The sequence below is a fragment of the Plectropomus leopardus genome, chromosome 3, assembly GCF_026936395.1.
Source record: "Plectropomus leopardus strain MGB_pleo_1.0 chromosome 3, ASM2693639v1, whole genome shotgun sequence".
NCBI lineage: Eukaryota > Metazoa > Chordata > Actinopteri > Perciformes > Serranidae > Plectropomus > Plectropomus leopardus.
The window spans coordinates 40,017,435-40,034,239 of record NC_142178.1 but is presented as its reverse complement, the minus strand read 5'-3'; the positions used below and the strand labels follow the sequence as shown (position 1 = coordinate 40,034,239).

At 38.1% G+C, this 16,805-nt stretch overlaps 1 protein-coding gene across 1 annotated transcript; it reads right to left on the bottom strand.

The window, feature by feature from the left end:
* Nucleotides 1-13,517: 13,517 nt before the first annotated feature.
* Nucleotides 13,518-16,258, bottom strand: map1lc3c (microtubule-associated protein 1 light chain 3 gamma). The gene is made up of 4 exons (XM_088075238.1): nucleotides 16,098-16,258; nucleotides 15,943-15,998; nucleotides 15,705-15,811; nucleotides 13,518-13,831 (listed from the first exon to the last, which is right to left on the bottom strand). Exons 1-4 carry the CDS (start codon nucleotides 16,156-16,158, stop codon nucleotides 13,657-13,659), a joined length of 399 nt encoding a protein of 132 aa, XP_087931364.1. The 5' UTR covers nucleotides 16,159-16,258; the 3' UTR covers nucleotides 13,518-13,656.
* Between the last annotated feature and the right edge of the window lie 547 nt (nucleotides 16,259-16,805).

The following is a 16,805-nucleotide window of genomic DNA, read 5'->3' as shown; positions in this document are numbered from 1 at the left end:
TAATATATAAACATATAGACCAAAGTTTTGTGTAATTCTACATTTATATTTTAAAATGATCTCCTCACCCACAAAATCTCTTGAACCCACATAGACTTTGCATTTGAGGCGAAACATTATTGTTCCATGAAAAAATTCAAATAAAATTTAAATTTTATGTAAATGTTTTTAAGTGGATTTATTTTTTCGTCTTTTTCATTCCACGGTATCAGATCGTGAATCGTGGAATTAGACTGGTGTTGGTATTGACTGTTGAATTTCTGGTTTCGTGACATATATTGATAAAGTGGAACACGATGACGTTCAGATTAATCGTCCCGTTTCGGTGAACTCGTCAGAATCGGGTCAGGCAGAAGTCGTCTCGTTTCGTCTCGACACTGCAGCAGTTTGTTCTGCTGCATAAAGACGCTGCAGCTTCCACAAAGCTTCCTGTCTCGTGTTACCGAGCGGGAGCCTTTTCTCCAGACACCCAACCCGATGGATCCTCGTCCTCCTCAATGCTCTGTCTGTCTCGCCTCTGTGTGTCCAGGGAGGACCGGGCCTCTCGCCTGTCCCGCTCCCTTTTGTCCCTCCGCTATTGAAGGAAGCGGCGTAAACCAACACTGCCGTTCCCATTCGGATTCAATATGGCCGCGACCCGACACCATGTGAAGCGTCGGCTCGGCTTCTCTCAGAGGGATCTGGTTCCTGAGGCAAAAAAAAAAAGTGGATCTCAGGTCCGCCTCGACATCGGACAGAAACGGCGAGTCGGAGGAGGAAACATTGGGCCTCATGCAAGAAACTATATACGAAGACACTTTCTCTTATTTTTGCTCGTTTCCGGGTTCTTATGTCACACTGGTTTTTTAGGACGTTTTCTTATTTTTGCTTTTCTCTGAGGGTCCAGAGCGCTCGTACCAAAATAAAGGAAAAACATCTCATTTTCACGGTCCAACAAAAAAAAAAAAAGTGTAATATTTGAGAAACATTTTAAAGATGCATTAATATCATTATAATGACTGGATTATTACATTTCAGGGGTGAGGTGCTACTACTAAAGTACTGCTACTACAACTAAAATATCAGTGTTGAGAGGAAGAAGGCAACGAGCAAATGATTTTTTAAAAAGTGGCCAAAACATTAGCAGAAATTTCAAGAAAGTTACAAGAAAATTACCTGAAAATAAGCAATGAAAAGAAAAGTAAAACAACAAAAACAAACACTAAAATGACCTTAAGAAAGTGCTTCAAAAGAAAAAAAAGTTTCATATATTATATATAGTTTTATAGTAGCAGTATATTTTTTTCTTTCAAGTTACGGGACATTTCTTTCCAAGTTGCTCATTACCCTTTTTTGCTTTTTTTTCAGATTTTAGGAGGTTTAGATGCTTGTGAAAGTCTGAACACAGCACAAAAACCAATGATGATCCAGGTGTTAAAGGGTTAAAGACAAAAAGGAAAAAATGCTCAACTTGGGGTTAAAAAATTCCCAAAATAGAACAAATATTTAAGTGAGTTAAGTTTCTGATCTCTCTGCTGACTGAACTCGGCTTATTTTCTTTGGTGTCAGACTGCGAGCGAATGTGAGAGTTTTGGCCGAATCTGCAGAAAACTTAAAGGAACGGAAACTAAATACAAACGCCGCACGTGCGACCCACTTGGCCGGCGCGCAGGAATAAAGCTGCAGTTTCCACTCAGTCCTGCTGACTGGTTGAACCTCATGTTTGTTCAAACGCAGGAAAACTGAATCACATCATTCTTTCCTGCGTTCGTAATTTTTCCTTTGAATCAAACGGTTCAAACTTCGGTTTCCAACTAAAACAACAGAAATCCTATCAGGTGGAGTTTTAGTAAGGCCTTCCAAAAAATGACTCATGAGGGTTTTTTCTGGTTCAGATGTTCAGAGGAGTTACTTCATGGATGACGTTTGACGGTTACAGCTGAAGAAGAGCGGCGTTGACTCGTGTTACTCTGAGTCACAGTTACTTTAAGAGTCGCAGGTTTGGTTTGAGTTCATCACTCAGAGAGAGAAAACCAAAAATCCTCAAGACGAGATCCAAACCCTCCTGCCGGGCACCGAGGCCACATCAGCTGCGTTTACATTAACACTTTTTTTTCCGTCTGATTGAAGATTTTTGGGTCGACAGTTGACATGGGATGTCCTCTAATACTCGAACTCGAGCACGAGCGTGACGCCAAAAACGGTTCCATTAACCCTCAAATTGCACAAATAGAAATTGCGAATACAAAACACGCATAATGGAAACACATCACTCCCGTTTATCGCAAAAAAAGTTTTTACGCTCGCATGAGGTGGTGTTTCAGGCGGTTCAAAAAAGCCGTATCTCACAAAACTGCAACGGAAACACTTCTTACGCTCTTATAGCTCATATGATGTGCGACTTTATGGACGCCAACCGGCCTTAAATCCAAAAAGAAGAACAACAAAGTCACATGACTTTCTACAAAACATGACTCGGTGTAGACGGAGAAAGAGACCGAGATCATCTTCACTCTGATACGAGACAAAGAAATTACGCCGATTTTAGTTCAACTTTATTGAGCGGCTGCAAAAGAAATAAGCCTGCCAATGTTTCGGACACCCATCGTCATGGTTACTGGGATATTATCGCCAGAGGAGAAGTCGCGTAACATCGCGAGAGAAGTCGTTAAATATCACTCAATGGAAACGCAGTCATCTCGCAATAATGTTTTATTGAAATTTCGAAAATATCGCTTACATTTGGCGCAAATCTGTAATGGAAACCCTGTAATGGATTTGTGAGTATCTCAATTTAAAAAAATAATAATTAAAAAAATCCGTAAAAGGAGACGCAGCGTGCGGGCCTTCCTCTCTTCAATGTTTGCACTTTAACACGGTTCCAGCACCTTCAGCGTTTTTATGATGTGTCGCATTTTTAACTTTGTGCATGAAGATCTACATCAGAAATAATTTGACCCGCCAACATTAACATGTAAGTGTCAGCAGATCACATGGTTGTCATCAGACATCCTTCTTTGTTCTGTTAGAGACATGTTGCTCCTATTTTAGTCCTCTCTCTTCGAACACGGTGAGGTTGAAGTCGCTCCCCCCGAACCGAAGCTTTCCATGAAGACGTTCAGATTTTTTAAAATTCACCCCCTGATGTCAGTGAACATCACACAGTCGGCCGCCTCTGATTATCCGCCGGCGGAGCGCCAGGAGAGTTGTTAGCTCTGTGTGGGGAATATGTGAACTTTCTGCTTGAATGGAAATACCACAGAGATCCTATTACCCACAATGCATTATTCAACCAGTCAGCCGCCGAGCCAGACTGAAGTAAAATGGAGCCTAATGGAGAGATTTAAACACCCAGACAGACAGTCCTGCATGTTTTAGCTGATTAACTTAAAACCTTGTGTATTTTACAGAAAGTACCTTCTTTGTTTCCGTCTCTCCAGGTGGACACCGCTGTCTCTTCTCTATACAAAAATCTGAGTCCATCACAGTCAAAATTTAGTCTCATTGTGCTTTGTTAAAATGCAAAAGTGACCAAAACTCTTCACAGTGATGCTTTCAAAGACATTTGGAGAACAAATTTCAGGCAGTTCTCATGCACTGTTTGTACGTTTCCCTACCAAACGTATTGCAACAAAATATTGTGCAGCTCTCTTTCTAGACTTGGCGAAAGCTTTGGACACAGTTGATCATGTCATCCTGGTGGATAGACTCTGTTGTGCTGGTCTGTCTGCTCAGTGTGTCCAGTTTTCTGGGTCTCTTCTGTCTTCCTCCCTGTATCAAAAGGCGTGCCCCAGGGCTCCGTATTAGGTCCCCTGTTGTTCACTATATATGTAAATAGTCTTTTGACAATTTATCAAATGCTGCTTTACGTTTTTTAAGCAGATGACACTGTTAACTATTGCTCGTCCCCGTCAGTAGTCCAAACTCCAACATTTCTGTAGTCGGCCTCCGATATTGTTCTGTCTCATTTGATTCAGCTCGTTTTAAATACAGACAAATACAAAGTCTTGCTCTTTTCAAATCGTAAAAAATTAAGAAATGATCTTCCGAAACAACATTGAAGTATCTGGGTATTACTATTGATCACGACTTGTCATTCAGCCCACACACTGAAAAGCTTGTTTCCAATGTTACGAAGTGTTTTACACATAAAATCACAAAAACACACACAGAAAAAAAATAAAATACAAATCCAAAGAAAAATATAAGAATAACACACAGGAAAATTTTAAAAAGCAATACAAATTAAAAATGATTCATCCTTCATTTTAACAGGAGTGTTGCATTTCTTGAAAATATGAATCAGTTTTAATTTTTATGCCGCAGGCTGCTGCCCCCCCCCCGCGTTATAGACGCACCACCCACGCTGAAGTGAGTGCGAGGCGCCGTGTTTTTGTTGTGAATGCAGCCTAAAGGCTTCAGGCTGTGAACCTGCACACACACACACACACACACACACACACAGCCCTGTGTGTGCTGCTGACGTCTTGTGTTTATCCTGCGCGACTCTGACCTACTTGTGTCCGTGGAGCTTGTTGGGTCGGGTCATAAAACCGGAGGGCGTGTCCGCTGGGCGCGCCCTCCGAACAACCACAGGGCAGACCGTGACTGAGGCATGATGGGAGCTGCAGAGAAACCACGGGCGCGGCTGACCTCCCTAAATATAGAGCAGAGAGCGTGAAGCCGAGCGAGGCGGCCATGTGTTTACATCAGCCGTTAACTCTGTGGCGGCCATGTTGAAAATAAACACGGAGACAAAGCCGACCGCAGAGTTTCAAATGTGCCAGAAACGACGAAACGCTTTGATCCTGAAGTTTTATTTCGCTCAGATCGGTGAGAACAGAGCGGCGATTAAAGACGAAAACAACGACCAACACGCAGCAGAGCGACTTCTCCTGCTGTTTTCCTTTAACCCTTTAACGCCTGGATCCACGTCGGTTTTCTTACGCTGCATTCAGACGCCTTTCGTCAGCATTTATATCCAGAGGAGGAATGTAACAAGTATATTTACTCAAGTATGGTACTTTAACATGAATTTGACGTACTTGCACTTCACTTGATTATTTTCTTTTCTTGCCACTGTATACTTTTACTACATTACAGAGGAAAATATTGTACTTTTTACTTCAGTACACTTATCAGACAGCTTTAGTAATTTTACAAATTAATTTAAATATTTGCATTACAGAAATTATTCAAAAAAAGTTTGTAAAATCTGATGCCTGTTATTGATTCAATTATAAAACAGTTTACATAAGTACAGCCACAACGATTAGTTGTTAATCAGTCAGTCAGTTTACAGAAAATAAAAACCAACTATTACGATAAACATTTAAGTCTTTTATTCTTAATATTTTATAAAAATAATTATGAGTATTGGGGGTGTTTTCCCCTTTTTTTAATAATTTTGTGTTTTGGGTGTTTTTTTCCAATTGATTTTATTCAATTATTATGATTTGGGGGTGTTATTTTTATTTATTTTTTTTTTAGCATTTTTAAGGGGTTTTAGGTTGTTTTTTTAACAAAAAATATTTGTCTACATTACATACTTCTCCTAATACTTTACGTTCATTTTCTTTATTATGCTTACTCGCTTATTATCTCTTCAAAGTACCATTTTTATTGCAGAACTTGTAACAGAGTATTTTCACAGAGTGGAATTAGTACTTTTACTAAAGTAAAAGATCTGCATATTTCTTTCACTGTTGTTTAAACCTTGGAAACCTGAGAAAATTGGTTTATTTTCTTTAAGAACCACAGAAAAAAAATCATAACCAACTTGGTAAGAAACTTCCCAAACCGCTAAATGAAAAAAGTGAAAAACAAATGACAGGGAAATAATCCGAAAATTAGCGAGGATAGATTGTTAGATTCAAAAATAGCACTTTTTAGGTAATTTTCTTGTTTGTTTGTTTTTCACTTAAAGTATTTTTCTCTCTTGTTTTCTGGTAATTTTTTTGGTAACATTGTACTAATTTCTTCCTTTTTCGGCACTTGTTGCTGTCCAATATTTTTGAGAGAATTCAAGCCATTTTTCTTGTGGAATTATTCCTATAAAATCACGATGCACGTTGTGTTAAAACCACCAAAACAAACGAGGATAAAAACTGCATTCAGCAGCTAAGGAGGCGGATGTTTCCGTCAGCAGGCGGAGGAGACCAAAAACAGAGCTAACAAAAAAGAAAATACTGGATAAGGATCTGAGTACTTCCTCCACAACTGAGCCTTTTTTCACAAGCAGAGATTCAAAATAACTTTTTAACAAAGAGCTACAAATTTCAGTGACCGAGGTGACGCGAGGATGTTACATCATCAACGCTGAGAGAGAGAGAGGCGGGGGGGAGACGGGGGAGATGTTCCTGAGAGGCCTGAGAACAACTTGTAGCCGCAGAGCTATTTCTGTCACAACCCCCGGAGGAGGGAGGACGTGTGTGTGTGTGTGTGTGTGTGTGTGTGTGTGTGTGTGTGTGTGTGTGTGTGTGTGTGTGTGTGTGTGTGTGTGTGTGTGTGTGTGTGTGTGCGTGTGTGTGTGTGTGTGTGTGTGTGTGTGTGTGTGTGTGTGCGTGTGTGTGTGTGTGTGTGTTTAATGCAGGGCGAGCTGCAGAGCGAGATGTGCACTTGCATTCAAATGAGAGCGTGGCCGTGCAAACCAAAGAGCCGTCCTCTCCACACGCTTCATCCTAATCTGCATCACACACACACACACACACACACACACACACACACACACACACAGATATACTCACTGTAAAATGTGACAAGTTGGCGTTACTTAAAATAATCTTGGAAAGTGATTCCCTTGAAAAATATAACTATAAATCTTATATATAAATCTTTGAAACCTGGGCAATTTCCATTGATTTAAAAAAAAAAAATGTGGAAAGAAGGCAATTAGCAACTTCAAAAGAAAGAGCCCAAAAATTAGCATGAAAATGGTAAATTCTAAAGAAAAATACCTGAAAATTAGAGGAAAAAGGATTTTTAAAACCCCAAATTATTAAAAAAAAAAACTATTAAAAGGCTTAAATATTTATCAAAATTGCTGGAATTAATTTTCTGTTAACTAACTGATTGATTAATCACCTAAATGTTGCAGCTGGGCATTAAGCAACTTAACATAAAATGTCCCAAACTTTGCAAGAAATTAGTAAAACTTAGTTAGTAAAATTAGTAAAATAAGCAAAAACAAAAAAGAAAAGAAAAGAAAAGAAAGAAAATGACCCATGAGGAAAAGTGTTATTTTTTCATGCTTGTCGAAAATATCTTAATATATTTTATAATAACATAATAATTTTTATAATAATAAAAAAACCAACCTCCTGAATATATAAACAGTTTGGTAATTTAATTAATAAAACATCTTTATGAACTATTTATCTTAATTTTTAGTGACTTGAGTGTTTGATAAATGAAGTGAAGTAAAGTACAATATTTCCCTCTGAGATGTAGTGGAGTAAAAGTATAAAGTAGCATGAAAAGAAAATACTCCAGTCAAGTACAAGTACCTGACATTCATACTTAAGTACAGTACTTGAGTAAATGTACTTAGTTACATTCCCACACCGCTTCCGCTGCTTTGAAAGTGATGCATCGCCCGTCTGCCCCGAACTGTCCAACCAAACCACACCCACCTGTCCTCCTCCACCTGCCACCAAACGCTCCTCCATTAGCATTCAGGTGTGAGCGCCACACACACACACACACACACACACACACACACACACACACACATCAAATGACTCCATTATCCTCTCCTGCGGCTCTCTCCAACAAGGCCGACCATTCATCTGCCACGCAGGCCGACGTGCCTGGAATCAGATCACTGCACAATGACCACAGAGAGAGAGAGAGAGAGTGTGTGTGTGTGTGTGTGTGTGTGTGTGTGTGTGTGTGTGACTTGCATGTAATTACAATGTCGAGTGTGTGTGTTCATAGTGACGATGTGAGGAGAATCATTAGAAAACAATCACATAACAAAACTCTAATTATTATGTATATATTTAAATTTAGGTTATAAATACATAAATAAATGTATTATTATTATTATTATTATTATTATTGTTATTATTGTTATTATTGTTATTATTTGTGTAGCACCTTTGAAGAAATGCAGCCCAACATGCTTTACAACACAGAAATGACATGCACCAAGTGCTTCACATCAAAAGACACAGAAGACAAAATGAAAATTATTATTTCTTTTTTATTTTTATTTTAAATCTTATTTCTTGTTGTAATTATTTTACTTTTCTTTTTGCTTTTTTCAGTTATTTTTAGATTTTTAAAAATATTTTTTTGCTAATTTTTAGTTCATTTCTTGTTTTGTTACTCATTGCCTTTTTCATGTTTTTGTGAGGAATCAAATCAGTTTTCTTAGAGTTCAAAGAAAAGTGAGGTCTCTCCAGGTTTCACTGATCAAATCTGCCTTGCTGCTCTCCGTGTGTGTTGGTAAAAATCCCGCGCAGTGGCGCTCAGTCACAGTCCACTCGCCTCCATCGTTAACGGAGAGGCGTGATAATTGTCTTATGTCACTGGCGCCCCACCGGACCGTCTGTTCCCGCCGGTCCTCAGCTGCGCGCGTCATCCTCCCTGTTTAATGTCAGATTTGTATTCCGAGTGTCGCTCGTCGTGTACGGGACCATTAAAGCAGTTTATGTAAGAAAAACACTCAGCAGCTCTGCAGAGCCTCTCAGCCTCTTTTAGCTCCCAGTTTTGGTTTTGCAGAATATTTCGTGTCTGGTTCAGTCACACGAGGTGGGATTTCGTCACAGATTTGCACAAAACTTCCAGTAACCATGGCGACGGATGTTCAAAACATCAGCAGCTTTATTTCTATTGCAGCCACCAAAATAGCCGTCATTATTTCAACCCGAGGCCACGTAGGCGTGTTACGGAGCCGTGATGGAAAGGCGAGCCCCTTATATGTGGGAGCCGCCACGTATGAGGGATTTCTGGGAGATGTAGTCCACGATTTCACAGAGGAATTGTGGGTTAAAAACTTTCTCAGAGTTATGTGATGCAATAACAGCTCTGAATGATTACAAAAACTAGAAAAAAATGTCCGTAACAAAAATCAAGGAAAAATGACATCGACATGCTGCAGGTGTCGTAAAGCGATCTGATCTGCCAGATTGCAACATTATGATTCATTGTCCTAAAATAAATACATTTTGATGTAACAAAACAAAACAAAAACATATCAGTTGTTTTCCTTTAAGGGTCATTGTAACTGATTAAAATAAAAATATTTAGTTTTGACCTTTCTTTGTAAATATTTCTTTAATATTTCTATTTTTTTTTCTTTTTTTTGTTTTCCACCTCCTTATTTCTGTTTTTTTTTTTTGATGTTGTACTTATAAGTCTGTTTTTGTATTTATCTTTTTTTTTTATTTGTGTATCATTTATTTTTGTTTTCATAATATATAATATTATTATCTTATTATTTTATTCATATAAATAATAGATTATTTTATATTTCTGTATTATTTATTTAATGATTATATGAGTAAATTTATATATCAGTTTTATTTTAGTATTTAAAATATGGTGATTTAATAATTTATTGTTTTATCAGCACTTTTATTTGACCTCAGTATCTCTAAAATCATTGCTAAAGCAGTAGTTTTTTTATTCTTTTGTGTTTCAGATTTGAGATGACCATGTTTCATGTTTCCAGCAGATGGCAGCAAAAAAAACAACAACCGTCCACCTCACAAGTCAAACAGGAGAAAGATACAGGAGAAGGTATGATTTCTGATTTTTATGTATGATTTCTGATTTTTATGTATGATTTCTGATTTTTATGTATGATTTCTGATTTTTATGTATGATTTATGATTTTTATGTATGATTTATGCTACAATAGCAATGTTTGATTTGAGCAATATTTATAAAGAAACACTAAGAAATGTCTCAGGGATGTTTTAATAATTATTCAGGAGAAAAAATAACCACAAATGTCTTAGAGCAAACAGCCATGACTGCATTTCACACCGTGATGTGTATGTGTGTGTGTGTGTGGGTGTATGTATGTATGTGTGTGTGTATGTATGTGTGTATGTGTGTATGTGTGTGTGTGTGTGTATGTGTGTATTCTGTCATTATAATATTAAAAAATCTTAATAGAATATATGTTTTGGCTCCCCCTGCTGGGGTGTACTGTTGTCTGCATTTGTGACTGTAATGCCAAATAATCCCAAAACACAACATTTAAAAAAAAAAAATCATAAAACACTATTCCAAAATTAACAAAAAAGCAAAATAAAATTCCCAAAACACTACAATATTTAAGAAAAAACAAAACATTTCATATAAAAAAAATTAATTAAAAAATTAAATTAATTAAAAAAAAAAAAAAGCCCGGACTGATGTTGGTGTTTTGGTTGCGTTCATGAACAGTCTCACTGTGACGCTCTGCAGGAAACTGAAGAGGAAAAACTGAAGAAACTAAAGGATAAACTCCCTGATTTCCTCCGCCACCGTTAACTGATGAGTTAGACAAAAGCCAAAGAGAGCAGACACACACACACACACACACACACACACACACAAAGGTAATGAGAGTGTGTGTGTGTGTGTGTGTGTGTGTGTGTGTAAGCTGCTGATTCAGTGGACGTAATCACTTTTCTTGATTCAATTACAGTTAATGAAGCGAAAAACTAAAACCCAAACTTCTCTCAACTCTGCGGAAAAAAGTCAGAACCAGAAAAACAACGAAAAACTCCCCGAATAACGTTCGTAATGAAATCTGGTAACGAAGGAAGTAACGACGTAATTAAACACATTTACAATGACATCACCATCACACATCCATGACTTACTACACATCTAACTGATGAGGGACAGAGAGGGACAGAGAGACAGAGAGACAGAGAGGGACAGAGAGACAGAGACAGACAGAGAGGGACAGAGAGACAGAGACAGACAGAGAGGGACAGAGAGACAGAGAGGGACAGAGAGACAGAGAGACAGAGAGGGACAGAGAGACTTAGAGGGACAGAGAGACAGAGACAGAGACAGACAGACAGAGGGACAGAGAGGGACAGAGAGACAGAGACAGACAGAGACAGAGAGGGACAGAGAGGGACAGACAGACAGAGAGGGACAGACAGACAGAGGGACAGAGAGGGACAGAGAGAGAGAGAGACAGAGAGGGACAGAGAGACAGAGACAGACAGAGACAGAGACAGAGAGAGAGAGTCATATTCATTATTGTCTTAAATATATATCTCAGTTATGTTAAAGGAAAGGTTTTAGTGATTTTTGGCTCGTTTATTTTATTTAATTTTATTTTTTACTCATTTCTTGCTCATTTTGGGGCCATGCTTTGTTGAGTTGCTCAGTGTCTTTTTCTAGTCTTTTTAGCAAAAAATCAAACCATTTTGCTCGACTTTAAAGGGTTAAAAGTGACCGTTTAGAGTAAAAGTGTTAAAGTATCTGGTATTTGGTCTGAATTTTGTGTATTTTGCTGTGGATTTCTTCGTTACATACACCTCCTTAAAAATGACCTGTGCAGTACATAAAATACATTTTTTTCCACAAATTGAAGGATTAAAAGAATAAAGTCCATGTTTTTTTTCTTTGTAGTGGAGTAAAAGTACACGTTTATTTATGAAATACATTTGACTGAAAGTGAAAGTCGACAGAAATATAAAAACTCAAATAAAATACAGGAACTCCCAAAAATACTGCGGTACTGTAACAAAGTATTATTACTTTTTTACATTGCAGAACAGCACAGGTGACAGTATATTTTAGTCTCAGGTGACAAACTGTGAATGTGGCTTCTCTGTGGCAGAGGTGGAAGTTTAAAGTTGAAAAACACTGAATATGAAATATTTCAGCATTTGAACGTGTTTCGTCTGAGCGGCGCCTCACATTGGTAGATTTTTGCTGCCATCTACAGTCTGACGGAGAAACGACGAGTCGCAGCACGAGAGGATGAAACGTGTGAATCTGTTTGCTTCAAACTGTAAAATATATATATATAAATAATAATAAAACAATTCATTTATAGAGCGCTTTTAAAAATATTCAAAGAGACAAAAACAGAGTCAATTAAAGTCAGTAAAACATAAATAAATAACAAATTAAAGTAATAACTAACTTTTTAAGGAATTTCAGTCTGTGGTGTCATTGTTATTATTATTTTTGGTCTCTTTTGTTGTAACTCTTTTTATATATTTTATTGGACTAATATAGAAATAGTTTATTTTTATTTATCAGTGAATGCAGAAGAGAAAGAAGAAAAATAAACTTTTAAAAGTGACAAAAACAGGATGGCAGCGCTGCAGACAACGATTCAAAACCAGCAAACAAACAGGTTGTGATTTATTAAATCATCGCTGAGCTTCCAGCCGCTGTTTAGGCCCCAAACGTGGGCGTTTTGTAGCTGCTTATTGCTGTTTTTCATGGAAATTCAGTTTTATTTGTTTGTTTTTTCTGAAACATTTCTGCATTTTCTGCAGGTATAATGCCATTAAAAGCATTTTTAATGTTTTTTTTTTTTTTTTAATGAGATACTGCTGCTTTTCCTGCTGGGATTGTGCTTAAAAACGCTGGTATTTGATCTTTTCTAAACCATAACCGAGTCGTTTCAGTGCTTAAACCTGAAATGCACGTTAAACTTAAGAAATGCAAAGTTTAAAACGCAAATTCTACATAAACATAAAGCATGTCTGCGGTCTGCATAAATGTTATAATGTCAACATTTATACCGGAGGCTGGGAGGGAAAAACCTAATTCCTAAAATAATGAAGTTAAAAAGTTTGCAGCAGGCGATATGGCTTAAAAACGATATCGCAATATTTTTAGGCTATGTCGCAATACACAATATTTATCACAATAAAGCTAAAGCACCGTCACAATAAAGCTAAAGCACCGTCACAATAAAGCTGAAGCACCGTCACAATAAAGCTAAAGCACGTCACAATAAAGCTAAATGAAGCACTGTCACAATAAAGCTAAATGAAGCACTGTCACAATAAAGCTAAATAAAGCACCGTCACGATAAAGCTGAAGCACGTCTCAATAAAGCTAAAGCATGTCACAATAAAGCTGAAGCACGTCACAATAAAGCTAAAGCACGTCACAATAAAGCTAAATGAAGCACTGTCACAATAAAGCTAAATAAAACACTGTCACAATAAAGCTAAATAAAGCACTGTCACAATAAAGCTAAATAAAGCACTGTCACAATAAAGCTAAATAAAGCACCGTCACAATAAAGCTAAATAAAGCACCGTCACGGTAAAGCTGAAGCACCGTCACGATAAAGCTGAAGCACCGTCACAATAAAGCTGAAGCACCCTTCACAATAAAGCTAAAGCACCGTCACGATAAAGCTGAAGCACCGTCACGATAAAGCTGAAGCACCGTCACAATAAAGCTGAAGCACCCTTCACAATAAAGCTAAAGCACCGTCACAATAAAGCTGAAGCACCATCACAATAAAGCTGAAGCACCGTCACAATAAAGCTGAAGCACCGTCACAATAAAGCTGAAGCACCGTCACAATAAAGCTACATAAATGCTCCTGCTGTCTTTACTCATACTTAAGATTTATTGGATCCACATACTTTCGACTAAAATCCGTCTTTCACAGTGAACAACAAACGTTACAATATATACAAAATATTTTTTTCTATGTACAGCAGTTACGGAGGCCGGCGGCCTTCGTTAAAAAGGGTGAAAGTGTCCGAACATCTCCTGCGAGGCGTACGTCATGTAGAGGAAGCCGTCCTCGTCCTGGTGGTCTTTGTACACCTGAGCCATGGTGAGGGACATGCTGGCCAGCCCGCTGTTACTGACCAGCAGGTAGAAGGCCTGAGTGGGCAGCAGAGCCATCCTGTTCCTGAGGGACAGGGGACAGGGGACAGGGGACAGTCAGTAATGAGGTGCGTCCTGAGGAGCTGCCTCACATACCTGCGATGCTGCTTCAGCACCAGCGAGGAGACGCCATTGTTTTCTCGCCATCGACCGCGGCTTCACATCAGCTCGGGCCGCATTCCAAACATAACTGAGCTCTTCACTTTATTGTGTTCACGTTGGAAAACACAAGAATGTTGGTATGCAGGCGAGAACTGCACTTTTTAAAAAAAAAAAATGCATCGCACAAAGAAACTGAACAGCAGAAAAAGAATTAAACACTTAAAAAAAATTAAGTACTAATATTTGGAAAAACATGAGATTAACCCTTTGAAATCCAGAGAAATTGGCCCAATTCTTATCAAAACCGTAACAAGGCAAAGAGTAACTTTACAAGAAACAACCCAAAATATTTGCAAGAAATTAGAAGAAAAAAATAGAAAAATAAAAAAGTCAATGTTTTCCTCCAACAGCTTTCAAAAAACACAAACAGCAGAAAACACTTTTACTAAAAATAACACAAAATAGTTGCAAGAAATTAGAGGAAAATTACCCAGAATTTTGCAAAAAACAAAGACAACAAAAATTTTAAATTTCTTTCTACTGAAGAAACAGTCCGTATAAAAACTTTAAAACCTGTAGATTTTTCAGAGTAACAAGCACAAAGTTTCTGGAAACAGATATTGCAGTTGAATTATTTAAACGTAATTTTTTCAATTTGTTTTTTCATTTTTTTCCAAGTCCAAGTCCGACTTACAACAATCTTTACAAAAAGAAAAATAAGAAATCTGCATGCTGAGATCCCTCAGAGATAAGCTACGGGACATTAAAATATATATATATAAAATATTTTAATGCTCCATGCACTTAAAGCTGTTTCTATAAGAGCGAACGCGACTCTTTTTTCTTTTAACACAGATAACGAGCAGAAAGTCTGAAGTCAGCGTGTCGAGTTATCGATGTTCTGTGAAAGAATCAGCGCGTGATGAAGACGTGAAACTTAAATAAAGCACTCTGCTGCTCCGGGTCCAGAAAGACCGGAAAATTACTTTAAATATGCTGATTTCTTAAAACTGAATTAATAAATTAAAACCGTCAATGTGACAGTTTGTAGTCGGTTTCTGCTGAGTCATCATGACCAACAACAAACATCTGAGGAGCTGAAACCTCAAAAATCACAACTTTCACAGCAACTTTCTGTTGATTTATTTATCATGTAAAGATTTACTGCACTTTAACGCAGTAAATTAGCAGACTTGTTACAAATAAGCTTCATCTTGGAAAATTAATTTAAGAAAATATAGTTAAACAGCAAATCGTTGCAATGCATAAACTGAGCTGAAAAATTCAATTTATAATAAATGTTAAAGATTTTTTTAAATAAAAATTCAGAAATGAAGCCAAAAAAGAATCAAAAATGAAAAAGCATAATAAATAAATAGAAATAAATATATAAAATAACGTGATGTAAACCATGAAATAAATAAATTAAAAATACATAAAAATCAATATAAATACATTAATAGATAGTCTGACTTTTTTTCTAAAAAAAAAAAAGAGAGATTTACTACTTTTCTTCATTGTACACAATAATCAGTTTATATTAATTTTGTTGTTTTGCACTGTTACAGGAAGTTTTTTCAGTTTTCATCATTTTCTGACCTTTTAAAAAAGATAAACAGCGACTCCAGAAAATGATCAGCACTTAAATACAAAAAATAATAATCCTCAATGGCACCGAAATTTAAATATAAATCATCCGCCTCCACACACACACGCACACACACGCACACACACGCACCTTTTCTCACAGATTAAATCCTGATATGTTTGGCGGGATTTTGCAGGATGCAGTTTACCTGATGATGGTGACAAACTGCGTCATGGTGAGTTCATGCGGCACCAGGAACTTTGTTTTATCGAGCGGAGGCAGAAACTTTTCCCTCTCGTAGCGTTCAATGATCACCTGCAGGAGCACACCTGTCAGTGCGTGTACACACACACACACACACACACACACACACACACACACACACACACACACACACACACACACACACACACACACACACACACACACCTCTGCAGGAAACTCACCGGGATCTTGTTGGGGAATTTGGACCTGATTCCCGCCACCTCCTGTTTTCGTGTCGCTGCGCAGAAAAAAAACAACCATCAGACTTTTTAAACACGTTTTTAAATAAATGTAACATATTTTTGTTATTGTTGTTGTTGTTGTTGGAGACATTTACCGAAACTCTTCCGCTGTTTGAACGGTTTGTTCTGCAGCTGGGTTTTGTCAAACGGAGGCATGCTGAGTGTGTGAGAGTGTGTGTGTGACTGAGAGTGTGTGTGTGACTGAGAGTGTGTGTGTGACTGAGAGTGTGTGATGGAGGAAGCAGCAGACTGGACCATGTGAACATGTGAGCGGGGGTTAAATAGTGCGGGAGGCGGCTGTGGCGCATCAGCTGATTAGCACATGGCCGCAGACACAGCGCCAGTCATCTGGAGTCACACCGCACAGGGACACACACACCGGCTGCAGGGGCTCCACAGGGGCCCAACACCGGGGCCCAACACAGGGGCCCCACAGGGGCCCAACACCGGGGCCCAACACAGGGGCTCCACAGGGGCCCAACACCGGGGCCCAACACAGGGGCCCCACAGGGGCCCAACACCGGGGCCCACTGCCCCCTACAGCAGGGTGGAGGTGTTGTGTCAAAGACTGTTTCCCTGTCCGTGTGTGTGTTTCCCCACGTTAAAACTGTTGTTGTTGTTTTTGTGTGTTTTGTGTTTATGGTTGGATACCTGTAGCACTTTTCACTTTGTGTTTACTACAAATCTCAGTGTGTTTTCATGTGTTTTAATTATTTTAACACTTATTTACATGAGGGCTTATATAATATTCTTTTAAAATAATTTATATATTTAATTTATATCTTTTATGTATCCTCTCTCTC